Genomic DNA, 22,426 nt, shown 5'->3' on the forward strand with positions numbered 1-22,426 from the left:
GTTGACTGTGGAATATCTAGGAGCGAGGAAATTTCACGACTGGATTTGTTGCACAGGTGGCATCCTATCACAGTTCCACGCTGGAATTCACTGAGCTCCTGAGAGCGACCCATTCTTTCACAAATGTTTGTAAAAACAGTCTGCATGCCTAGGTGCTTGATTTTATACACCTGTGGCCATGGAAGTGATTGGAACACCTGATTCTGATTATTTGGATGGGTGAGCGAATACTTTTGGCAATATAGTGTATATATAGATAGATAGATAGATAGATAGATAGATAGATAGATAGATAGATAGATAGATAGATATTTGTATATGCATATCCAATATCCTATATCTCATTGGATTTTCGTTAATTTATCATATTCTTTTAATATTTTTATTACTTAGTTAGTTAGTTTTTATATTTCTATTTATCTTAAAATCTTATGTATCTTTCTCTTGGAACAAGGACAGTCAAAAAAAGCATTTCGTACTATGTATGATTTTGTACGTGAGAAATAAAATTAGAATTTGGATTTATAATCCTGTATTCAGTAAGTGAGTTTCTGTGGAAGTGACCTTGTACAGGCTGTACTCCTTAGAGATACACTATATCAATCTGATAGCAATCTGAGCAATCTGAGCAATCTGATGGACGAGTCTGGGTTTGGCGGCTGCCAGGTGAACGGTACTTGTCTGACTGCATTGTGCCAAGTGTAAAGTTTGGTGGAGGGGGGATTATGGTGTGGGGTTGTTTTTCAGGAGCTGGGCTTGGCCCCTTAGTTCCAGTGAAAGGAACTCTGAATACTTCAGCATACCAAGACATTTTGGACAATTCCATGCTCCCAACTTTGTGGGAACAGTTTGGAGCTGGCCCCTTCCTCTTCAAACATGACTGTGCACCAGTGACCAAAGCAAGGTCCATAAAGACATGGATGACAGAGTCTGGTGTGGATGAACTTGACTGGCCTGCACAGAGTCCTGACCTCAACCCGATAGAACACCTTTGGGATGAATTAGAGCGGAGACTGAGAGCCAGACCTTCTCGTCCAACATCAGTGTGTGACCTCACAAATGCGCTTCTGGAAGAATGGTCAAAAATTCCCATAAACACACTCCTAAACCTTGTGGACAGCCTTCCCAGAAGAGTTGAAGCTGTTATAGCTGCAAAGGGTGGACCGACGTCATATTGAACCCTATGGATTAGGAATGGGATGTCACTTAAGTTCATATGCGAGTCAAGGCAGGTGAGCGAATACTTTTGGCAATATAGTGTGTATATATATATATATATATATATATATGTATATACAGCTGCAAAATAACAGGTGCATGTATTGGTGAGATGAACAGTTTTGTTTAATTTTTTGTGAACTGCTGACAATATTTCTACTAAATTCAAAATATAACTATTGTTATTTAGAGTGTATATTTAAAGGAAATGATAACACATCAAAATAACCCAAGATCATGCAGTATTTGCAAGTGTGACCTGTGCAGAGTATTGCAGTTATGTGTGTGCAACAATCTCCTGAGGTAGAATGTGATGTGTGAGGAAGTCCAGAGAAAAAGCCCAGAATGTCCAGGTCTAGGTATTCTGGTTGAGGGCCTGAATGGCCTGCGGGAAGCAGCTCCTCCTCATTCTCTCTTTGTATGCCTTCAAGGAGCGGAAACATTTCCTTGACCACAACAGAGAGAGGAGTCAATTGTTGGGATGGCTGAGGTCCTTCATTATCTTCCTGGTCTTGGTCCAGCACAAAGTCTTAGGTGTACAGTGAGTACAGCAGGGGGCTCCTAACACAACCCTGGGGTCTCCAGTGCTGATGGTGAGTGATGGTGACACATGGTTGCCCTCCCGTACTGCCTGTGGCCTGTCTTTTGAGTAAATACATTTGATCATACATAAAAGTCTTCTGTTTCTGTTAAACTTCCATTACAGATGTCTCATGTGTATGGCTCTCTTCAAGTCAATCCATAGCATTTCTGTTGAGTTGAGGTTTGGGCTTTGACTAAAAAGACAGATTTTGTTTTTCTGAAGCCATTCTGTTATGGGCTTGCTCCAGTGTTTCACCAGTGAATCACCCAACTTCTACAGAGTTTCAGCTGATGTACAGACATTCTCACATTATCCTGAAGCGTATCCTTGATACACTTGGGAATTCATCTTCCCCTCAATGACTGCAAGCTGGCCAGGCCCTGATGCAGCAAAGCAGGGCCAAATCATGATGTTTCCTCCACCATACTTTACAGTTGGGATGATGTTTTCATGATTATATGCAGTGCCCTTTTTACACCACATGTAGTGCTGCATGTTCTTTCCAAATAGTTCAATCTTAGTTTCATCAGTCCACAAAACATTTTGCCAATACTTCTGTGGAGTGTCAATGTGCTCTTTCGCACACACAACAATGTTCTTTTTAGTCCTGCCATAGACACCCTGCCTCTTCAATGTTTTACATACTGTAGACTCATGAACACAGATGTTAGCCAGTTCCAATGATGCCTTCATATCTTTGACTGGCACTCAGCGTTGTTTCTTTACCTCATAGATAAGTCTTCGTTGTGGTCTTGGGGTCATTTTGACTGGGCACCCACTTCTTGGTAAAGTAGCCACAGTCCCAAAGTGTCTTCATTTGTAAATTGTTTGCCTAACTGTAGACTGGTGAATTAAAAGTCTTTGAAATCACTTTGTAAACCTTTCCAGCTTTATGTCCATCAACAATTCTTGACCGTACATCCTCTAAACAGCATTTTGAGTGTCAGTCAAAGTAGCTCTAGTCCATACCTCCTAACTTATTTTCTTAACAAGACTCCAGGTATGCTAACACCTGACTCCAATTAGCTTTTTTGAGGTCATTAACTCAAAAGTTTTTATGGTTGATCTCAACAAAGACATGAAATATCAGAATTTTTTTGTGTTGTTATTTAGTCACATTATAACTGTCAATACTCTTGACTTAGATTAAGATCAGATCACATTGTATGATAAATTTATGCAGAAAACCAAGAAATTCTGAAAGGTTCACATACTTTTTCTTGCCATTGTATACACACACGAATGGACCATTTTAAACAAAAAAACTGACACAAAGACATATAACTTTGACAAAAACAACAAAATGGTGTATTTCCGCCACCAACTGGTATGGAGAATGGATTAAACGACTTACTCCCTTCCTTATATATTTATTTATTCATTCATTTATTTATTTATTTATTTTTTAAATCCTCTCCCAGTGATAAGTTCTTTTAAGATACTGAAGAATAAAAAAAACCCCATTAATTTCTCGAGTTATTTTGTAAAATATCTCTCTGTATAACTTCAGAGGGGCCCTCCTTCTCCACACTAGTAAACACTGGGTCTATAGTTCTGCCTACATCACGCTTGACTTCCATGACACCGGGAGATATTTTACAAAACAACTCGAGAATAACTCGAAAATTAATGTTTTTGTTTTATTAAAGGAAGTTTTATTCTATGACAGGGAAAGGTATAGAGCTGGCTGATATGATGGAGAGAAGGAAGGTGGATATACAATGTGTACAGGAGACCAGGTGGAAAGGTAGCAAGGCTCGTAGTATAGGAGCAGGATTCAAGCTGTTTTATTATGGTGTGGATAGTAAGAGAATTGGGGTAGGTGTGGTCCTGAAGGAGGAGTTTGTGAGGAGGTGTTCTGGAGGTGAAGAGAGTGTCAGATAGGGTGATGAGTCTGAAGTTAGAGATTGAGGTCTGGAAGTGTCTAGGAGGCAGCAGTGGAATTTTTAACTAGTTTGTTTAACAGGGTTTTAGAGAGTGAGAAGATGCCTAAGGAATGGAGAAGAAGTGTAATAGTGTATATATCTTTAAGAATAAGGGTGACGTTCAGAGCTGCAGCAACTATGTGGGGGTAAGGTTGATGAGCCATACAATGAAGCTAAGAAAAAGGGAAAGTGGGAAAGTGTGGTGAATGCTACATCAAGGAAGGTAGTGGAAATTTGTGAACAGCAGTATGGCTTCATGCCCAGAAAGAGCACAACAGATGCAATTTAGTATAGGGATGGTCAGAGAGAGTTGCACTGTGTGTCAGAGTGGTGCAGGACATATATGAGAGGAGCAGGACAGTGGTGAGGTGTGCTGTAGGTCAGACAGGGGAGTTCAAAGTGGAGGTGGCACTGCATCAGGGTTCGGCTCTGAGCACATTCCTGTTTGCTATGGTGATGGACCAGTTGTCAGAGGAGGTCAGACAGAAGTTTCCATGGAAAATGATGTTTGCAGGTGACATTGTGATCTGTAGTGAGAGGAGGGAGCAGATGGAGGAAATCCTGGAGAGGTGGAGGTTTGCGCTGGGGAGAAGAGGAATGAAAGTCAGATTACAGGGTGAAGAGATGAAGAAGGTACAGGAGTTTAAGTACTTGGGGTCAACAGTCCAAAGTAATGGAGAGTGTGGGAAAGAGGTAAAGAAGCGAGTGCAGGCAGGTTGGAATGGGTGGAGAAAGGTGTCGGGAGTTCTGTGTGATAGAAAAATATCGGCGAGAATCAAGGGGAAGGTGTACAAGACAGTGGTGAGACCAGCCATGCTGTATGGTTTAGAGACAGTGTCACTGAGGAAGAGACAGGAGTCAGAGCGGGAGGTAGCAGAGCTGAAGATGTTGAGGTTCTCTTTGGGAGTGACAAGGTTGGACAGGATTAGGAACGAATACATTAGAGTGGCAGCTCATGTTGGATGTTTGGGGGACAAATTTAGGGAGGCCAGATGTTTGACCCAGTGTTTACTAGTGTGGAGAAGGAGGATCCCTCCGAAGTTATACTTACTAAATTAATGTTTTATTTTTATTTTTCAGTATAATAATAAATAAATAAATAAATAAATAAGAAAGGGAGTAAGTAATTTAATCTGCACTCCATAAGAGTTGGTGGTGGAAATACACCATTTTGTTGTTTTTGTCAACCGCCAATAAATCTCAAGAAGAAGAAGACCGCTCCGAAGATGCTGAGGAATAACAAAAAGTTGTATGTCTTTGTGTCAGTTTTTTGTTTAAAATGGTCTGTTTGTGTGTGTACCCTGGAAGTGGAAATTGTTTTAAACCTAAAACGTCCACTTGGAATTGACTGCTCAAAAAAATCCTTTAAAAAATCCTGAGTGATTGAAGCTGTGGCTGCAACTACAGACCCAGTGTTTACTAGTGTGGAGAAGGAAGACCATTTTGAAGTTGTTGCGTGTGGAATGACACAAAGTTATATGTCTTTGTGTCAGTTTTTTGTTTAGCTTTGTTGAGCGTGCAGCAGCTTGTTTCAGTTACTCTCTTTTAATTTACTTTAATTTACCTATTATTTCTTCATCTTTTTTTGTAGTTGAAGCTGTGGTTGCTCGCTCTGCATCTTGATATCAACACACCCATACATTCTTCTTCTACCTTTTTGTTAGTAAAGAGCGTTTGACTTATTTGCACTTCCTTGGTCTTTGCATGTTCGCTTTGTAAACACTGAGTCTGTAGTTCCACCTACGTCACGCGTGACCTTTCAACGTGATTACGTAGTACACAGTGTCGTGGACACACATCCCAGAGCTAGTGCTTGTCTCTAGAGACTTATCTCCAGTCATCTGGGCCGGTGGGAAAGACCTTTCCTGGCTTTGTAGTAATAATGCAGCCATCACTTCCGAACCCTGCTATCTAAGTTAGAACGAATAGTATGAAAAGTGTGAATTTAAATAGACAATCAAGCAGTTAAGGAGCTATGCACATTTATACCACAGCAATGTTGAGTTCTCAAACCTGATTGGTCAGAAGGTGTTGATTAATTGTTTATAACAGCAGCTCTGACAGTAGCACAGTGTCAGGTTTTATAGTGTTTTGCCCTATAAATAGGGATACTTTTGTACCTGTCTTTGTCGGCTATTGTTTCATGTTTCAGGTTTCCTTTGATTAGTGTCATGTCTGGTGTTCACATTAGTTTCCCCCCAGTCTCGTGTTTATGTTAATAAAGCCGCGATTATTTGAATCCTGCATATGGGTCTATCTCCATGGCATGCCGGCGCACGCAGCACCACAGAGGTCCGGGTTTGAGCCCCGCACAGGGCGGGGGCGTCCGGACGTTACACACAGCTGCAAGGCAAATCAGGATTATATTCAGGCTCTAGATGTGCTCTAGTATATTCAAGTGCTGTTGTAAAAGCGGAACAGTAAACTTGAGGTAATGAAGAAACATCGCACCATCACTGATTATTTTCATATAACATCTAAATGCATCGCATTGTGTTTTAATCCTCACGTAGGAAGTGGCATTGAAGCAGACAAGAGATTAAGAGGGACTAATTAACCAACATAAAAAGACTCTGATTCAAGCTTAAGTATTTGCCGAAAATCTATGAGCTTTGTGAATCGCTTGAGTTTCTCAGATTACTATTAAAAATGTCAGCACAAATGTCTGATAACAGTCATTAAGAAGTTGTTGAACATGAAATGGAGATTTAGTAACTCTGATAGCCTCCTCACTGATTCTCACCTTGGAGCTTCCAGCAACTCCTGTTGCAGTGTGAAGCAGGAGATTGCCGATCTGCTGCCAGTGACTCTTCAAGCAGGCAGAAGGCGCAGTGCCAGAGGGCTGTGATGGTGACTGCTGTGTGCTTGTGCTTTGTACAAACTGCTGCAACTGCCTGAGCTTCTCCTCCAACAGGTTCTCTTCATCCTCATTGGATGCGTCATCTTCAGAATCAAGAGATCATTTTGTTGACTTAGGAAATATTATAGAGCATGCACAATATAATAATGCATTCTTTTATTCTGTATAATTTTTCTTTACTTGAAACAATAATTATATATATAATTATATAAAGAATCAAAGTACAAGTTTAGCAAGGCGGTGAGAGAAGCTAAACAGCTGTACTCTGAGAAACTACAACAGCAGTTCTCAGCTAACGACTCTGTCTCTGTCTGGAAAGGGCTCAGACAGATCACAAACTGTAAAACCAAAGCCCCCCACTCTGCTAATGACCTGCATCTTGCCAACAGCTTGAACGAGTTTTACTGTCGCTTTGAAAGACAATGGGACAGTCCTGGCGTCACCACCCCCCAGGACAACAGCCATCAGCTCCAACACAGCCTGATCACCCCCTCCACAGTAGGGACCTCACAAATACACACCTCAACGGCCTTCTCCCCCTCCTCCTCCACCCCAAGAACGACTCTCTCCATCCTAGAGAGTGACGTCTTGAAGAGACAGAACCCACGCAAAGCAGCAGGACCAGACTCAGTCACTCCATCTATCTTGAAGCACTGCGCTGATCAGCTATCTCAAGTATTCACAGACATCTTTAACACCTCGCTGGAGATATGCCATGTGCCAGCCTGCTTTAAGACCTCCATCATCATCCCAGTCCCAAAAAAACCCCGGATCACAGGACTTAATGACTACAGACCTGTTGCCCTGACATGGGTCATGAAGTCCTTCGAGCGCATCATGCCGACCCACCTCAAATCCATCACAGACCCGCTACTAGACCCCCTGCAGTTTGCCTACAGAGCCAACAGGTCTGTTGATGATGCAATTAACATGGCCCTTCACTTCATCCTTCAGCATCTGGATTTCTCAGGCACCTATGTTAGGATCTTGTGTGTGGATTTCAGCTCTGCATTTAACACGATCATTCCGTCCCTGCTTCAGGACAAACTCTCCCAGCTTAGTGTTCCTGACTCCACCTGCAGATGGATCACAGACTTCCTGACTGACAGGAGGCAGCAGGTGAGACTAGGAGACTTCAGGAAGAACCCTGCCCCACTCACCCCTATCATCCTGTGTGACTCACCAGTCAGTACTGTTGACTCCTTCCGCTTCCTGGGAACCATCATCACCTGGGACCTCAAGTGGGAGTTACACATCAACACACTGATTAAAAAATCTCAACAGTGGATGTACTTCCTGAGACAGTTAAAGAAGTTTAACCTTCCAAGGACAATGATGGTGCACTTCTACACCAGCATTACTGAGTCTACACTCACCTCCTTCATCACCATTTGGTACACTGCTTCCACTGCTAAGGACAAAAGTAGACTGCAGAGGGTCATTCGCTCTGCTGAGAAGGTGATTGGCTGCAGTCTGCCTCCTCTCCAGGACCTATACACTTCCAGGACCCTGAAGCGGGCAGTTAAGATTGTGGCCGACCCCTCTCACCCTGGACACAATCTTTTTGAGGCACTCCCCTCTGGCAGAAGACTGCGGTCCATCAAGACTAAAACTTCACGCCACAAAAACAGTTTCTTTCCATCCATTACTGGCCTCATTAACAACAACCAGGGCCCTACATGGTCACTTACTCGCCACTCTGAACAATAACAAACAACTTCACTTTTCTGTTGTTACGTTACTCAGACTGATATACTACACATTACTACTTCATACTGTGAACATTTGCATTGGTTCACTCGGTATATCCTACACTATTGTACAGTTATTGTCCCAATTTCACAGTATGTAGCATTTGCACTGGTCTTTTTGCACATCCTGCACTAATATACTGTTAGTGTTGTTATTCTTATTTTAATTTTCTTGGTTTCTAAACTGTTGCTATATCTCGACGTTTATACATAGCCTTATAGCTTCTAGTTTGTGTGTAAAATTATGCTTCTTCTTCCTTATTACTTATTTATTTACTATGCACCAGCACACTAAGACAAATTCCTTGTATATGTAAATCCTACAGTACTTGGCAATAAAAGTGATTCTGATTCTGATTCATAGGTACCTTTTTAGGTGAAGAAACAAAGAAATCCTGTACGTTCCTCTTGGGATGAACCTTCATAACTTTCCAAGACTTTCTCCGTTCTCCCTAATCATCTGTTCCTTTTCCTGTCTTCTGATCGGCTGAGCCATAAAACTGCACTGAACTGAAGGGGTAAGTCTGGTTTACTAGGTACAGTGTGCTGTTTACACTCAGGTGTCCAGCCTGGCTGCAACCCAGAGCTTGCCCATCCACTGAAGATCAGTTTGGACCAAGCTGGTGCGACCCAGAGCTTGCCCATCCACTGAAGATCGGTTTGGACCAAGCTGGTGTCACGTCCGGACACCCCTGCCCTATGCGGGGCTCAAACCCAGACCTCCGTGGTAGCTGCGTGCTTCTTCATGTACCTAGTTTATTTGATATAAAACATTTAAGAAAAAAAAGTATAATCATTGTTCTTTGTGTGTTTTGTTCTAATTTATGTCCTGTTTTAAGTTCCTGTTTTTTTCCCTGCTCTGTGCTGATTTCATGCCATCTTTTGTATATGACCTTTTCATAGAACCTTTTCTTTGATTTAATAAAGAATGTGTTGAGCAGACACTTCGTTGTTAGCCTACATGTAGAGATATTTGCTGCCATCTCTGTTGACCCCTTTGATGACTAATGTTGAACTCCTTTTGTTACCTATGGATAATGCCTTTTACTGCACATATAGTATATAATGACAAAGACCACATCTTTGGTTTGTATAAATACTCCTTGTCTGTCTCAATAAACTCTGAAAAAGCATTGATACACAAACCACCACTCTGTGTGGATCTTTTGCTGTTACTTTTTCCTGATATCAACATCAACATACAACATACAACAATACATAAAACAGGAAAAATAAGAGCTAGTTTAAGTGCTTTATGAACAGGTTTGAAGACTGTCAGTGACTCAGCTGTAAGAACATGGGAATTTCATTCCACCGCCTTGGTGCCAGAACAGGGATGTATCGTCTAAAAGTATACCTGATGCGTGAAGCTACTGGACACCAGTGGAGGGAACAAAGCAGTAGGGTGGTGTGGGAGAACTTAGGAGAATTAAAAACAAGTCACACAGCTGCATTTTGGATCATTTGCAGAGGATGAATTGCATTCAGAGGTAGACCTGCCAGTAGAGAGTTGTAGTAGTCCAGCCTCGAAATGACAAGAGACTGAACAAGCACTTGAGCAGCCTGTGTGGATAAAAATGGCCAAATTCTTCTGATGTTGTACAGAAGAAACTGGCATGAACGTGTGACATTAGTAACATTGGAGGAAAAAAAAATTGTCCATGGTTATCCCAAGGTTGTGAGCAGTGGCCAAAGGGGAGATCAAAGAGTTGTTCAGAGATATTGCAAGATTAGCTCAGAGGCAGTGGCAGCAGTGCGAACTGGACTTCTCAAAAAGTGAACCCAAAAGAAAATTCTATCACCTGTATATTTCATTTGCAGCCTCATATTCAATAAGGCTGAAGACATAGCTTTAAAGTAAAATTACAAGTAAAGTGTCCCTTCAACCCTGTTAAACCCTGTTACAATCTTCATCCCTATCACAATATTCTCAGCCCTGTTACATTAATAGTTAATAGGAAAATAAAATTGGGAAGACAAAAACTAAAGCATTACTCGCTGAATACCACCCAATATTTTAATTTAATTTATGGTGATGGAATGAACTTTCCCTAGATGTCCGTACAGCTAAGTTACTGACTGTCTTCAAATGCCGGATGAAGACCTACCTGTTCCTGAAGCACTTAAACTATCTTTTGTTCCCTTTCAAGGGAACTTGACACTGCATCATGGCTGACGCTATGGGAACGCTTCTATGTGGAAATTGTGTCCGAAGCTCCGTGTGAAATCACACCAATTCATCAGCTCTGGTAAGTCATGTGACGACGCAGAGCTTGCCAGCAAGACCATAAAAGGGCATCTACGTCACATTACTCCAGCATCTTTGTCTCCCAGAAGCTGTTCGTGTCAATTGTTTGTCCTGTCTGTCTAAACTATGGAAAAAGAAGATATACTTATATAAAAGATTAGGAAAGATGGCAAGCTTAGAAATTGCGTGCATCCGTGCCCCACTACCTTAAAATGGGACGACTTGCACTTTTTCTGTGTTGTTTCTTTGATAGAGGAGCATGCACTCTCGGCTCTCGAGGAAGCCGGCCGTGTGCACTGCGTAATATTTCCTCTCCGTAAACTCCACTCTCACTTGGCTGTTTTCTCCAGCCAAACGCCTGAGCCTCATGCCTCGGGTCTGCTGTTGAGGCAGCACCGCAACTTAGATCATAGGCCTTGCAGGTTGAGATAGTGGAGCCGGTGCGGTGCTGCACACAATGGCAGCTTTGCACTTGCAATGAGCTGATGCATAGAGGCTGCTCTGCCATCATGGCACCCCAGGGCATCCATGTAATCAATTATCCAGATGACTAGCTTATCTTGACTCAGGCGAGTGAAGTGGCAGCCAGGCACTGAATGCTGTGCTTGCAAACACATAAGATCCCTAAGCTTCAACCTAGTGAAGTGTGTGCTTTCTCCCTGTCTCAGAACCACCTTCTGGGGGATAGTTTGGGATTCAGCCACGATGCAGGCATGTCTGTCTCCCGCTTGGGGGGATTCCATCCTTTCTGCCGTAAAGGTCTGACTTTAAAATTTGACTAGGCCAGTGCCTCTCTGCCTCCCAGACTTAGAGGGTGCTTGGCTCATAACTGTAGTGGCCAAAGCTATTCCTTTGGGTTTGGCTCAGGAGCAGGGTTTTTCACCTCTGCAGACACCCTTTCCAGGGTCACAAGGTCACGCCTCATGAACTTCATACCCTTCTTATGTGGACAGACCCCTGTTTCTCACCTTGGGTCCCACTCTATGGGTGTGTCATTGTTGCAAGACTCTTTCGACAGATGCCCACCTCTCGGGTTAGGGAGCGGCCCTAGACGCCCGTCCTACCCATGCCATTTGGGAGGGATCCAGTCTCTCATGGCACACAGATTGCCTGAAGATGGGGTTGTGTTTCCAGTGCTGAAACACTTTCTCCTGAAACTTACGGGCTACCTTTGGTGGTCCACTTCATCAATCATTAGGGCGGTCTGTGTTTGAGCCCTCTGTTAAGGTTGGTGCACCAGATCTGTCTCAGGCCCCCACTCTGAGATTTAGAATCTCTGGTCCTCTGAACCTCTGAGGGGGACCAGCTCCTAGACTCTGTTCTCCCAATCGAGGTTGTGGAGACTGTTTTGAACTTTCGCCTCTGGTGTAATCGACATTGTAAGGATCTATTTCACTGCCCTGTTAGTACAGTACTGTACTCTTTGAGGGCCTATCACACTTAATTTGAATCAGATATTGAATCTCAGATGGTCTGCAATAGTCCTTCACTTGACTTCATCAGACCAGAGAAGAGCACTGACACACTCTGGATGGATAACGGCAGATAAACCTTTATAATGTCTAAGTGGCCAGTAAAAACACCAGGTTTATCTAACAGAAAGACTGAATTTCATCAGCAACTCTGAACAAATATTAGTCAAGTGGTGTTTGTTTAAATCATCTGACATTTATTCTACTGACATCATTATGGTCATTGTTAGGAAACATAGCCGCTTGTGCAGTTGCTTGTGTCTCTAGATCTTATTGTCCACTGAAGGACATATGTAAAGAGATAATGCCTAACCCTAGGCAGACCAGCCCATCTAACACCAAGAACCACACCACGGTTAAAGTCTCAGAGATTAGACATTATTCTTGATTCTGATGTTTGATTTGAACAGTAACTGAAACTTCTGATCTCACTGCATGATTTTATGCATTGTGCTGCTGCCACATGATTGGCTAATTGATTGGTTCCAAATAAAGTGGATGGTGAGTGTATACAAACATTTTGCTTGGGTCAGGTTGAGCAGTGCTCCAGGTGTCTTCTAGGGCTAAGTGAAATAGTGTACCTGAGAAAAACTGTGGCTTCATGTGCATTGAAATGCTCAGTAAAGTCTGATTACTTACATTAAATTACACACATACTGTACATAAACATTCCACTCTTCTGTCTCCACAGGAAATGATTGTCAGTGGATCAGAATTTCTGTTTGAAGCTTTAGACCACAAGCTGTACTTCAAGGAGGTGAAGATATTAGTACCACCAAACTGGACTACAGGAAAGTATGAGCGAGCAACAACACAATGCTTTGACAAGGTACAACCTTCATTCAGTGCTGAGGATCATTTATTGACACGTCTCTCATTTATTCAAGAAACTGTGTGTATTATTAATATAATATGTACAAAATATTCTAAACATTTTGTTTTTAGGGCAGAATAAGAATTGATAACGCAAATTCTGCATTTGGTGATGAGCCATACACTCCCCAAGTCACAGGCTGTGGAACTGAGGCTCAATACATTCATTTCACCCCAAAGTATCTGTTAGACAAAGATCTGTACAAAAATGTATACGGACCTAAAGGTGAGAACTAACCTGTGTTTAAAACAAACACACACATTAAAAACAATGATCAAGAGGCATCAACTCATAGAAATGTATTATTTCTAACTTCCTCTGTAGCAACAAAATATAATATTATACATGTTTTACTTTTAGGAAGAGTTTTTGTGCATGAATGGGCTCACCTCAGATGGGGGGTATTTGATGAATATAATAAGAATGAGCCCTTTTACCTGTCTGCTGGTCAGAATAAACCAACAAGGTCCTATATTCACTTCTCTATAGAAGAGCAAAAATAATTATACATAAATGTATATTATAGCAGTAATTGTCAGTAATGTGTTGTGTTGTTTTTTTCAGGTGTAGTGATAAAATTTTAGGAGAGACATTACAAGTTATTAATCAAAGTACTCAATCTTGCTGGTTTCATATGACTGGCCTTCCCACATCCAGCTGTAAATTCTTTCCAAATGTAAAGCAAAATACAAATGTCTCAATAATGTACTCACCCAGCATGGATTCAGTGAGTAAGGCTACTGTTCAACATAGTTTCCAATCCATTTTAATTTAATTTTTAATTAAATTTAATTAAATTTTTCTTTTTTTTTTGATGATTTTTTTTGTAGGTAAGAGCATTTTGTAACGAAGAGGAACATAACGCTGAAGCCCCCAATGAACAGAATTCAAAGTGTAAAAAGCTCTCAACACGTACAGTGATCTTTCAGGAATCCGTAGACAAAGATGCCCTTCACAATCTAAAGCCTCTTCCATGTCCACCGCCAGCTCCAACATTCAGAGTCCTACAGAGGGGAACTCGGGTCGTCTGCCTCGTGCTTGATGTCTCAGGAAGCATGGCGGTATATTAATTCACATAAAATAGCCCTCCAAAGCAAAAGTGCTGGCTAAAACTAGTGGAATGTAGCAGATTTTTGTCCTTATTTACAAACAACAGATTACTGTAACTACTTGAAGACCACAAAAAACAAATTTCAATATGTAGTCATGCTTTCCAAAAAATAACCAAAAGAAACCAAATGGTCTGAATTTGTGTCTTCTCTAAGTCATCTGAATGGTACTGGAATAAACAGGTACTGGAATAAACATGTGAAACTCCAGAGCTGAATCCCACTGAGATGGTGTGATGGGATCTTAAGGGAGCTGTGCATAAATGAATGCTCTTTCAAGTTTGAAAGTTTAGCTAAACAGCAGTCATCTGATACAATAACAGCTCACTTCAAGTATATCTTCTTTAGCATATTTCCATAAAAACGTACACCTTATAAATCAAATGAAAACCATCAGTGCATTGCAGATATTTAAAAAAAAAAAATTCATTTATAGAAAATATCTCATATTTTTTTCCCCTTTAAAGAACGCAAGAATAAAACAACAACAACAATCTGCATCAGTTTTTTTAAACCATGGTATACAAGAACAGCAGTTTGTGGCTCTTGTGACTTTTAGCACCAAAGCTAAAGTACTCAGCCCACTGACGTTAATAGATGGACATGCCACAAGAGACAAACTAATACATATGTTGCCAACAAACGCACAAGGATCAACAAATATCTGTGAAGGACTCAGAGAAGGCTTTAAGGTAAGAGACTCGTGTAAAGACTCCTCCTACACTCTTTGACTAAAATTCCATCTTCATAATGTTAAATGTTAAACTTCTCTTTGGTCTAGAATTAAGAATTAACTGAAAGATAATCAGTCTGTGGTGATTAATGCCAGTTTCTTTCTATTTTTATTTCAGGTTCTTTGAAAGGATGATGATAAAACAATCGGAGATGAAATAATATTTCTCACAGATGGAGAAGCAACTGATAATATTCAAGAGTGTTTACAGGAAGCTGTTCAAAGTGGCTCAATCATTCACACCATATCATTTGGCCCAAAAGCAGACAGTGTACTGAAGATCATGGCAGATCAAACAGGTGAGATTTCACGTGTACTTACCCAGTGGTTTGGTTTACGACCAGAGAAACACCTCCGACATTGCCAACACCATTACTCTTACTGTTCCAGGAACTGCAGAGGTAAACCTTGTTTACTGTGATTTTGACAATTTTTAAAGACAATAAAAAACAAACACAGTTTTAAATAATGCACACTGTTTCATTACCTTTCCTGCAGCCAGGTGATTGGAAGTACATGTTCCTCAGTGAAGGCACAGCTGCTCAGGCAATTAGTTTAATAGTAATTAGTCAAGCAGCTCATGAAGATGTTTATCCAGTCACAGTTACAGTCAGAATGATCCAGGAGACCAGTGATGACACCAAACCTTTGCTGGTGTTGGCTGAGGTCGCTCAGAATTATAACCCTGTGCTGGGGGCCAGCGTTTCTGCAACACTTGAGTCAGATAAAGGACAATCGGTCAGTCTGCAACTCCTTGATAACGGCGCAGGTAATACTGGTAGAATGTAGAAGTGCATTATATCCTAATAACTGTGGAAATGATTCATGACACAACGTTTGCTAAATAGCACCATTTCCATGCTGGATATTTTTACAGGAGCTGATTCTTTCAAAGGTGACGGCACCTATTCCAGATATTTAACTAAAATATTACGTGGAAATACAGTCTAAAAGTGAGAGTGGAATATCAACACACAGAAGTTCAGTTTCCTCCCTACAGACACAGCGGTGCCCTCTACATCCCTGGATATGTTGATGATGGTAACCACTGCCTTCTATTATCACTCAGTCAGAACTGACCAGTCCAGCAGTCAAGGAAAAATAGCCAGAATTCCCGCATTTCATTAAGACTACATGAACATACTGCACGTTATGACTTTCACTATACTTTAATAAAACATGATGGATGAGACGTGTAGCATGAGGTCTTAGAAAACTATTATGCATACACAAAGGAACGAAAGACAAATGAGCAACCACAAGTGTTTCAAGTCCATGCTGTGTTTCCTCCATCCAATGACAAAAAATGTGATGTTTACCTATAGACAGTTATTTCTTGAAAACAACAGAGACTAAAGTTGCGTTTCTGTCATCTGTCTCTTCATGCCATTTGTATGTTGACTGAATGTGTAATTTGTCTACTTGCATCTAGTTTGTTCTCCAAAGGACCTGTTTGTGTTTATTAGACACATGACTGTATGTGATGTGTATTATCAGATACATAATCTGATATTATGTATCTGATAATACAGAACCAATGGTTAACATGGTTTCCTGCAAGGAAACAAGTGCAGTCATCATTGGTTTGCACAAAAAGGGATTCACAGGCAAAGATATTGCTGCTAGTAAGATTGCACCCAAGTCAACCATTTATCTGATCATCAAGAACTGAAGGAGAGAGGTTCAATTGTTGTGAAGAAGGTTTCAGGGCGGCCAAATAAGTCCAGCAAGTGCCAGGACTGTCTCCTAAAGTTGACTCAGCTGTGGGATCGGGGCACCACCAGTGCTTGCTCAGGAAGGGCAGCAGGCAGGTGTGACTGCATCTGCACGCACAGTGAGGAGAAGACTTTTGGAGGACAGCCTGGTGTCAAGAATGGCAGCAAAGAAGCCACTTCTCTCTAGGGAAAACATCAGAGACAGAGACATTATTGACGCATATGTACTCGCCTCATTTGAGTAACATTCAGGGTGGCGAATGATATAAATGCTGAATTGGCATGAAAATTCTCTACACTTAAGCCTAGTTCACACTACAGGATTTTAAGACCAATTTAAGCCTGATTTGCAAATTAACGAGCTCGCCGACAGATTGGTCTGTGATCGTGGGAAAATCAGTGGGTGATCAGCGCTCGGCAATCTTTATGTGTGATCTACTCAACAATGCATCAAAGAGGCTCGCTGACACCTCGCAGACAAAATCCATATATCTGGCATGTTAAATATCTGGGACGGTCGGCCGACTCGACATCACGTGGTGTCAATTGTAGCTACAACCTTCAGCCAATGAGAGAGCAAGTCAACAGAGTTGAGGTCACCGGAAGAAAAGCAGCAGCAGCAACATGGCTTCAAAAATAATGTGGACACAACATTTATTTTAATAAATTAACATTTATTTAGAGCGAGACTCCTGCCGACGTCCATTTTCAAAACAAACCTCTACCGAAAGTCTCGCGTCATTTCCGGATGCACCTGTCGCGTGTGTTTTCGTGACAAAACGTGGTTTGGGGATGGAGTTGGGTGACAAGAGTTGTTGTCAGATCGTGGGGTGTGCGACCCCCTCTTGTGGATCATTTACAAAGCGTTGCGTAGTGTGAACACCGCAACAAAGAACAAAAAGACATAAAGACATACAGTGAAGTCATGTACTCTGAACAGCAACGCGATCTGCCGGCGGTTACAGTCTTGTGGTGTGACCAGGCCTTTATCCGATGAACCATCAAACTTATCTGGGAGTGCCATCATGGTGAGCTCAGATCTCAGTACTTAGAATTAGTTAGTTTCTCATTCGTGACCTGTAGGTGGGTTATCTGCTGATGATATGTTGCCAGTAGTTTTTCCTGGTATGTAAAATGGGCCTGAAGATGAGAAAACTCCGCTGGATTCACCAAAGGGTTCCCTCTGGTGGTGGAGAGTGGGAGGCACCACTGAAGATGTTACACTGGGATAGAGAGCATACATAAAAATAACATTTCGCTGAAATGTTTTAAGAACGTCCCTGATCATTTAGCACTGTTTCGAATTTGTAGTTTACTTTTTAACTTTTCACCATAAATCTGAATGTAGAAGCCACATTAATAAAGTCAAATGTACAGGCAGGTTAATAAGTCAAGCAAATCATGTGGTGTAACCTGCAGCAACACCACATGACAGAGAAGACTCTGCCCACCCTGTTATTGTGCTTGGCTTGTTCCAGAGAGGCAGCGAAGTTAAAGCATCGGCAGGGAACTCCAGCACTCTTACTGACATCCAAATACCTGTGAAGGGAAGCATGGAGCAGGTCAGATCTTCCTTAGTGCCATGAACTTTGAGAGTATAATGTATAGCAATAGCTTAAAAAAAACACTGATCAGTAAAGAAACTAAAATATGCACCGCTTTCGAGACTCGAGGTCAGGATTAGTGTTGTCCACAGCCACGCTGTGTCCTTCCTTCAGTGCACATTCACATGCTGACACACAGTGCTGCCATGACCCCAGTGTGTCCTAGCAAGAATACCTCATCATCATCGTTATCATCATTATTATCTAGAAGAGGAGTGTCCAATCTTACCTGGATAGGATCGGTGTGGGTGCAGGTTTTCATTTAGTCCATGAAGAAGCCACACCTGAGTCTACTGAAAGCCAAGATCAATTGATTAAATAGGTGGAATCAGGTGTGACTTTTGCTGGATTGGTATGAAAACCTGCATCCACACCGGCCCTTTGTGGATATGATTGGACACCCCTGGTGTAAAAGAATCTCTCACTGTTTCTCAATATTTGGATAGGTGTGTAATTCATTAGTCTAACCCAGATGTTTCCCTTTCCAATGTAAAATTGAAAAAAAAAAACCCTCCAACTCTTTAAATTTTTGGCAAGTAATGAAAATCAGTACAGATCTATTGTGTGAAAGAATTAGAGCTTTTTATACCAGAGCTGTTAAAATATAGATTTAACTTCACATCATTTTAATAGTGTTCTTATTTTAAAACTGCAGTTATAGACAGGCTGACACTATGTGCATACCTTTTTAAATAAACAAGCTTTTAATCTGGACTTCTGAAAAGAATCTAGCACTAAATACACCACCTCAGGAGTGTTGAGGTGGCATGACCCCTCATATACTCACCCTGTTTATGTACGCATATCCCTTAGGAATGATGTGGGTTTGAAAAAAAGTGGATTTGCCAGCTGCAAAAGTAAACAAGGGTAAGGTCATTTAATAGGATTTTTGTCAAGCTACAAAAGCATTTAAGAAACCTTTCACAAAAAAAAAACTTACAACCAGGGAATCCAACAGCAACAATGATTTCCTGGCAGGTAGAAGTGAGCGAGGCAGTAGGAGGGTCATACAGACGTCCCTTTGGGTCTAAACCTCTCTGCAGGTTATAAAATTCTACAGTGAATAATTATACTAATTCACAGTGTCATGTAAATGTGAACACAGTATCACAGTGTCATGTGGTCCATTCAGGTCCAATCAGCTAAGATCCAGTTCAACTAAGCATAAATACACTGAGTAAATCTGTACAGAGGCAAACACAGACAAGCAATTCCACAGCTCACCGGATCAAATGATGGCAAATCATAGGGAGCAGCTTTCCAACCAAGGAAGAACTCCTCTGGAGTGTGAAACTGTATACCAATGTTCAGAGCAAACTAGAAACAAAATGAAAGAAATATGCCATTTAAAATTTTATCCTCAGGATAAAAGAAGTCCTCAGGAAAGTGAACAATAAATAATGTGCATCAACGTTTAAGAACACATTTGTGTTAATATCTTATACAAAGTAAGCAGTAAAATGTGCTACTTTATGTTCATCACTACTGTAAGCAAGTAGTGGCCATGGGCTGCATCTCACCAGCCGGTCACTACAGGAGAAGTCCTTCTTCTTCTTCCCTGGAGCCCAATTTACAGGACGACCTGCTGCATCTAGTCCAAAAAAACCGTGAAGAGCAAATCATTTACTAATTTACTTTAAATAGCTGGGTCCAGTATCAGGTCTTCAGATTCCCCTTTTAAAAACCCTGAATGCATCAGTATAAGCTATCAAAAAGTCTGAATAATAAGCCTTTATTTTTGGGCAGTTCAGGATGAGGGGTTAAATCACAGAAAATTTTTCAAAAATTATTTTTGCGGATTCATTTAATTCTCGGTTTTTCTTAAGAAATTAAGATTAAAACGAGCTTCACTGGAACCAGGCATTTACAAAACACTTCCTTCCTTATCTCTTCCTGCAGACCCAGCACAGACCTCCAACTCACCTCCAGCATAAACACTCTGGGATTTATTCACAATTATTCCATTGTTTGCCTGGAAAACACAGTGTATATTGTAGATCATTTGCAAATGTCAGAAACTTCACCCCACAGGCCTTTATTCATCAGAGTAATGTATACAGTCAAATCTGGTCATAAAAAAAGAATCTTCTTTTTTAACATTTTCCTCATGAATTATTTCATTTTTATATAAATATCAAAAATTATATAAAACAGCATATACAGTAGTTGCATATAAGAAAATCAATTTGTCTTGAATTTAGTAGTATTCAAATATGCAGGACACAGTCATTAATCCATTACATCTGTTTTACAGTGTTTGGTTAATCTCTTTCAGGGTTAGACTGATGAACAGTACTAGTTTACTGGTTTAGAATGGAAGCTTGGTATTGAGTTCACCATGTTAATCAGCGTGACTTTTCTTTGTCGTCACTACTGCTTTCTTGATAATTAATGCTGAGTCACTCAGTGACTTTGACATAGTTATTGATGATGGAGGTTCCCACTGTTCCCAACAACCAGTCAGTAATCAGTAGCATTGCCACACACTGCATGCTCACAGCACACTGCTTACCTCAGACAGTTTCACCTCACCTGAACCTGTTTATGTTCGCTATCAGTCCCTCCAGGACTGATCTATCCACCTGACCTCTGTCCTCATCTATAGTTACTTTTAACTAATAAGCATTATTTTAAATAAACATAACTAGTACAAAACGGTAGTTACATACAAAACAGCTCTAGTAGATATCACAAAAGACAATAGCTCAGTGTATTAACGTATGCCTGTTATGATACCAAGATAAGCATATGTGAAGAAATATAAACTATTTTTTAAATGCACACGCTGTGTAATTACATGTAATAACTACCCGGCATGCTAGCTTACTAGCTTAACAGCTCAACAGAATCGGCCTAGTTCATCGCTCCTTCCTCTGCTCCTTCTCCTTCTTCCTCGGTTTTTCAAAAAACTTGTTGAGCATTACCATTGCCTGCTGATCTGGAGCATGAACTTTAGATTACTTTACAATCTACTGCTTTAAAATCTCTCACTGGAAATATCTATCATTAATAAAAGCATGTAACCTGAAATGTTTCACTTTCACTGCTTCTTTTTTCTGCGTATTTTGTAAGAAATAAATTAGATCTTATTTTCCATCGCGATAAATCCTGACTTCTTCTGAAAATCTTCATTCTTCATGTGCCTAGTTTGTTATTTGATATAAAACATTTAAGAAAAAAAAGTATAATCATTGAATCATTGTTCTCAATGTTGAACTCCTTTTGTTACCCATGGATAATGCCTTTTACTGTACAGTACAGTAGATAATGACAAAGACCACATCTTTGGTTTGTATAAATTGTAATCTGTCTCAATAAACTCTAAAAAAGCATTTCTCCACAAACCCTAACTCTGTGTGGTTCTTTTGCTATTATTTTTTTTTCCTGAAATCAACATCCACATACAACATACAACAATACATAAAACAAACAGGGAAAATAAGAGCTAGTTTAAGTGATTCAGAAACAGGTAGACGGTCAGTGACTCAGCAGTACAAAAACATGAAATTGTATGGGAAATTCATTCCACCACCTCAGTGCCAGATCAGAGAAGAGTTTATGTTTACCTATTTTGTACCCTGAGAGATGGTGGGACCAGTCGAGCAGTGCTAATAGATCAGAGGGAGTGAGGTGCAGAGGTATCAGAGGGATTCTTGGCTTTGTAGGCAAGCATCAGTGTTTTAAATCTGATGCACGCAGCTACTGGAAGCCAATAGAGGGAACGCATCAGTGAGGTGGTGTGGGAGAACTTAGGAGGATTAAAGACAAGTCACACAGCTGCAATGTGTATAATTTCCAGCTGACGAATTGCATTCTAAAGTAGACCTGAAAGTAGAGAGTTGCAGTAGTCCAGTCTTGAAATGACAAGAGACTGAACAAGCACTTGAGCAGCCTGTGTGGATAAAAATGGCCAAATCCTTCTGATGTCGTACAGAAGAAACTGGCATGAACGTGTGACATTAGTAACATGGAAGGAAAAGGACAGTTGATTGTCCATGGTTATCCCAAGGTTGTGAGCAGTGGCCAAAGGGGAGATCAAGGAGTTGTTCAGAGATATTGCATGATCAGCTCAGAGGCAGTGGCAGCAGTGCGAACTGGACTTCTCAAAAAGTCCATATTCAATTAGGCTGAAGACATACCTTTAAATTAAAATTACAAGTAAAGTGTCCCTTCAACCCTGTTAAACCCTGTTACAATCTTCAACCCCATCACACTATTCTCAACCCTGTTACATTAATAGTTAATAGGAAAATAATATTAGGAAGACGATTAAAAACTTTAATTTAATTTAATTTTTAACATAGCTTTACTTGCTGAATACCACCCAATATGTT

The 22,426-nt window shown here is 40.8% G+C and overlaps 1 protein-coding gene across 3 annotated transcripts; it reads right to left on the reverse strand.

Moving 5' to 3' along the window:
- Positions 1-6,164: 6,164 nt before the first annotated feature.
- On the reverse strand, positions 6,165-20,109 carry LOC131367615 (bifunctional polynucleotide phosphatase/kinase-like). Of its 3 annotated transcripts, none has more exons than XM_058413018.1 (10): positions 20,016-20,109; positions 19,613-19,683; positions 19,317-19,409; positions 19,033-19,129; positions 18,880-18,941; positions 18,145-18,254; positions 17,940-18,027; positions 15,261-17,711; positions 15,095-15,166; positions 6,167-6,669 (listed from the first exon to the last, which is right to left on the reverse strand). In XM_058413018.1, the coding sequence occupies exons 1-8, from the start codon at positions 20,092-20,094 to the stop codon at positions 17,655-17,657; spliced, it is 657 nt and encodes a 218-aa protein (XP_058269001.1). In that variant the 5' UTR covers positions 20,095-20,109; the 3' UTR covers positions 6,167-6,669; positions 15,095-15,166; positions 15,261-17,654. The 3 variants fall into 3 exon arrangements, with proteins under 3 accessions (XP_058268999.1, XP_058269001.1, XP_058269000.1); XM_058413017.1 differs by having other exon boundaries at positions 15,261-16,671; positions 17,405-18,027; XM_058413016.1 differs by having other exon boundaries at positions 6,165-6,669; positions 15,261-18,027.
- Between the last annotated feature and the right edge of the window lie 2,317 nt (positions 20,110-22,426).

The sequence above is a fragment of the Hemibagrus wyckioides genome, linkage group LG17, assembly GCF_019097595.1.
Source record: "Hemibagrus wyckioides isolate EC202008001 linkage group LG17, SWU_Hwy_1.0, whole genome shotgun sequence".
NCBI classification, from domain to species: Eukaryota; Metazoa; Chordata; class Actinopteri; order Siluriformes; family Bagridae; genus Hemibagrus; species Hemibagrus wyckioides.

Excerpts from the sequence above, each read along its gene's own strand:
- LOC131367615 (XM_058413016.1), bottom strand. The coding sequence starts at position 20,094 with ATGATCTACAATATACACTGTGTTTTCCAGGCAAACAATGGAATAATT. Across the intron at positions 19,410-19,612 it reads TCTCCTGTAGTGACCGGCTG|TTTGCTCTGAACATTGGTAT; the intron begins GTGAGATGCAGC and ends TTTTGTTTCTAG. Across the intron at positions 18,255-18,879 it reads GATATGCGTACATAAACAGG|GACACACTGGGGTCATGGCA; the intron begins GTGAGTATATGA and ends TATTCTTGCTAG.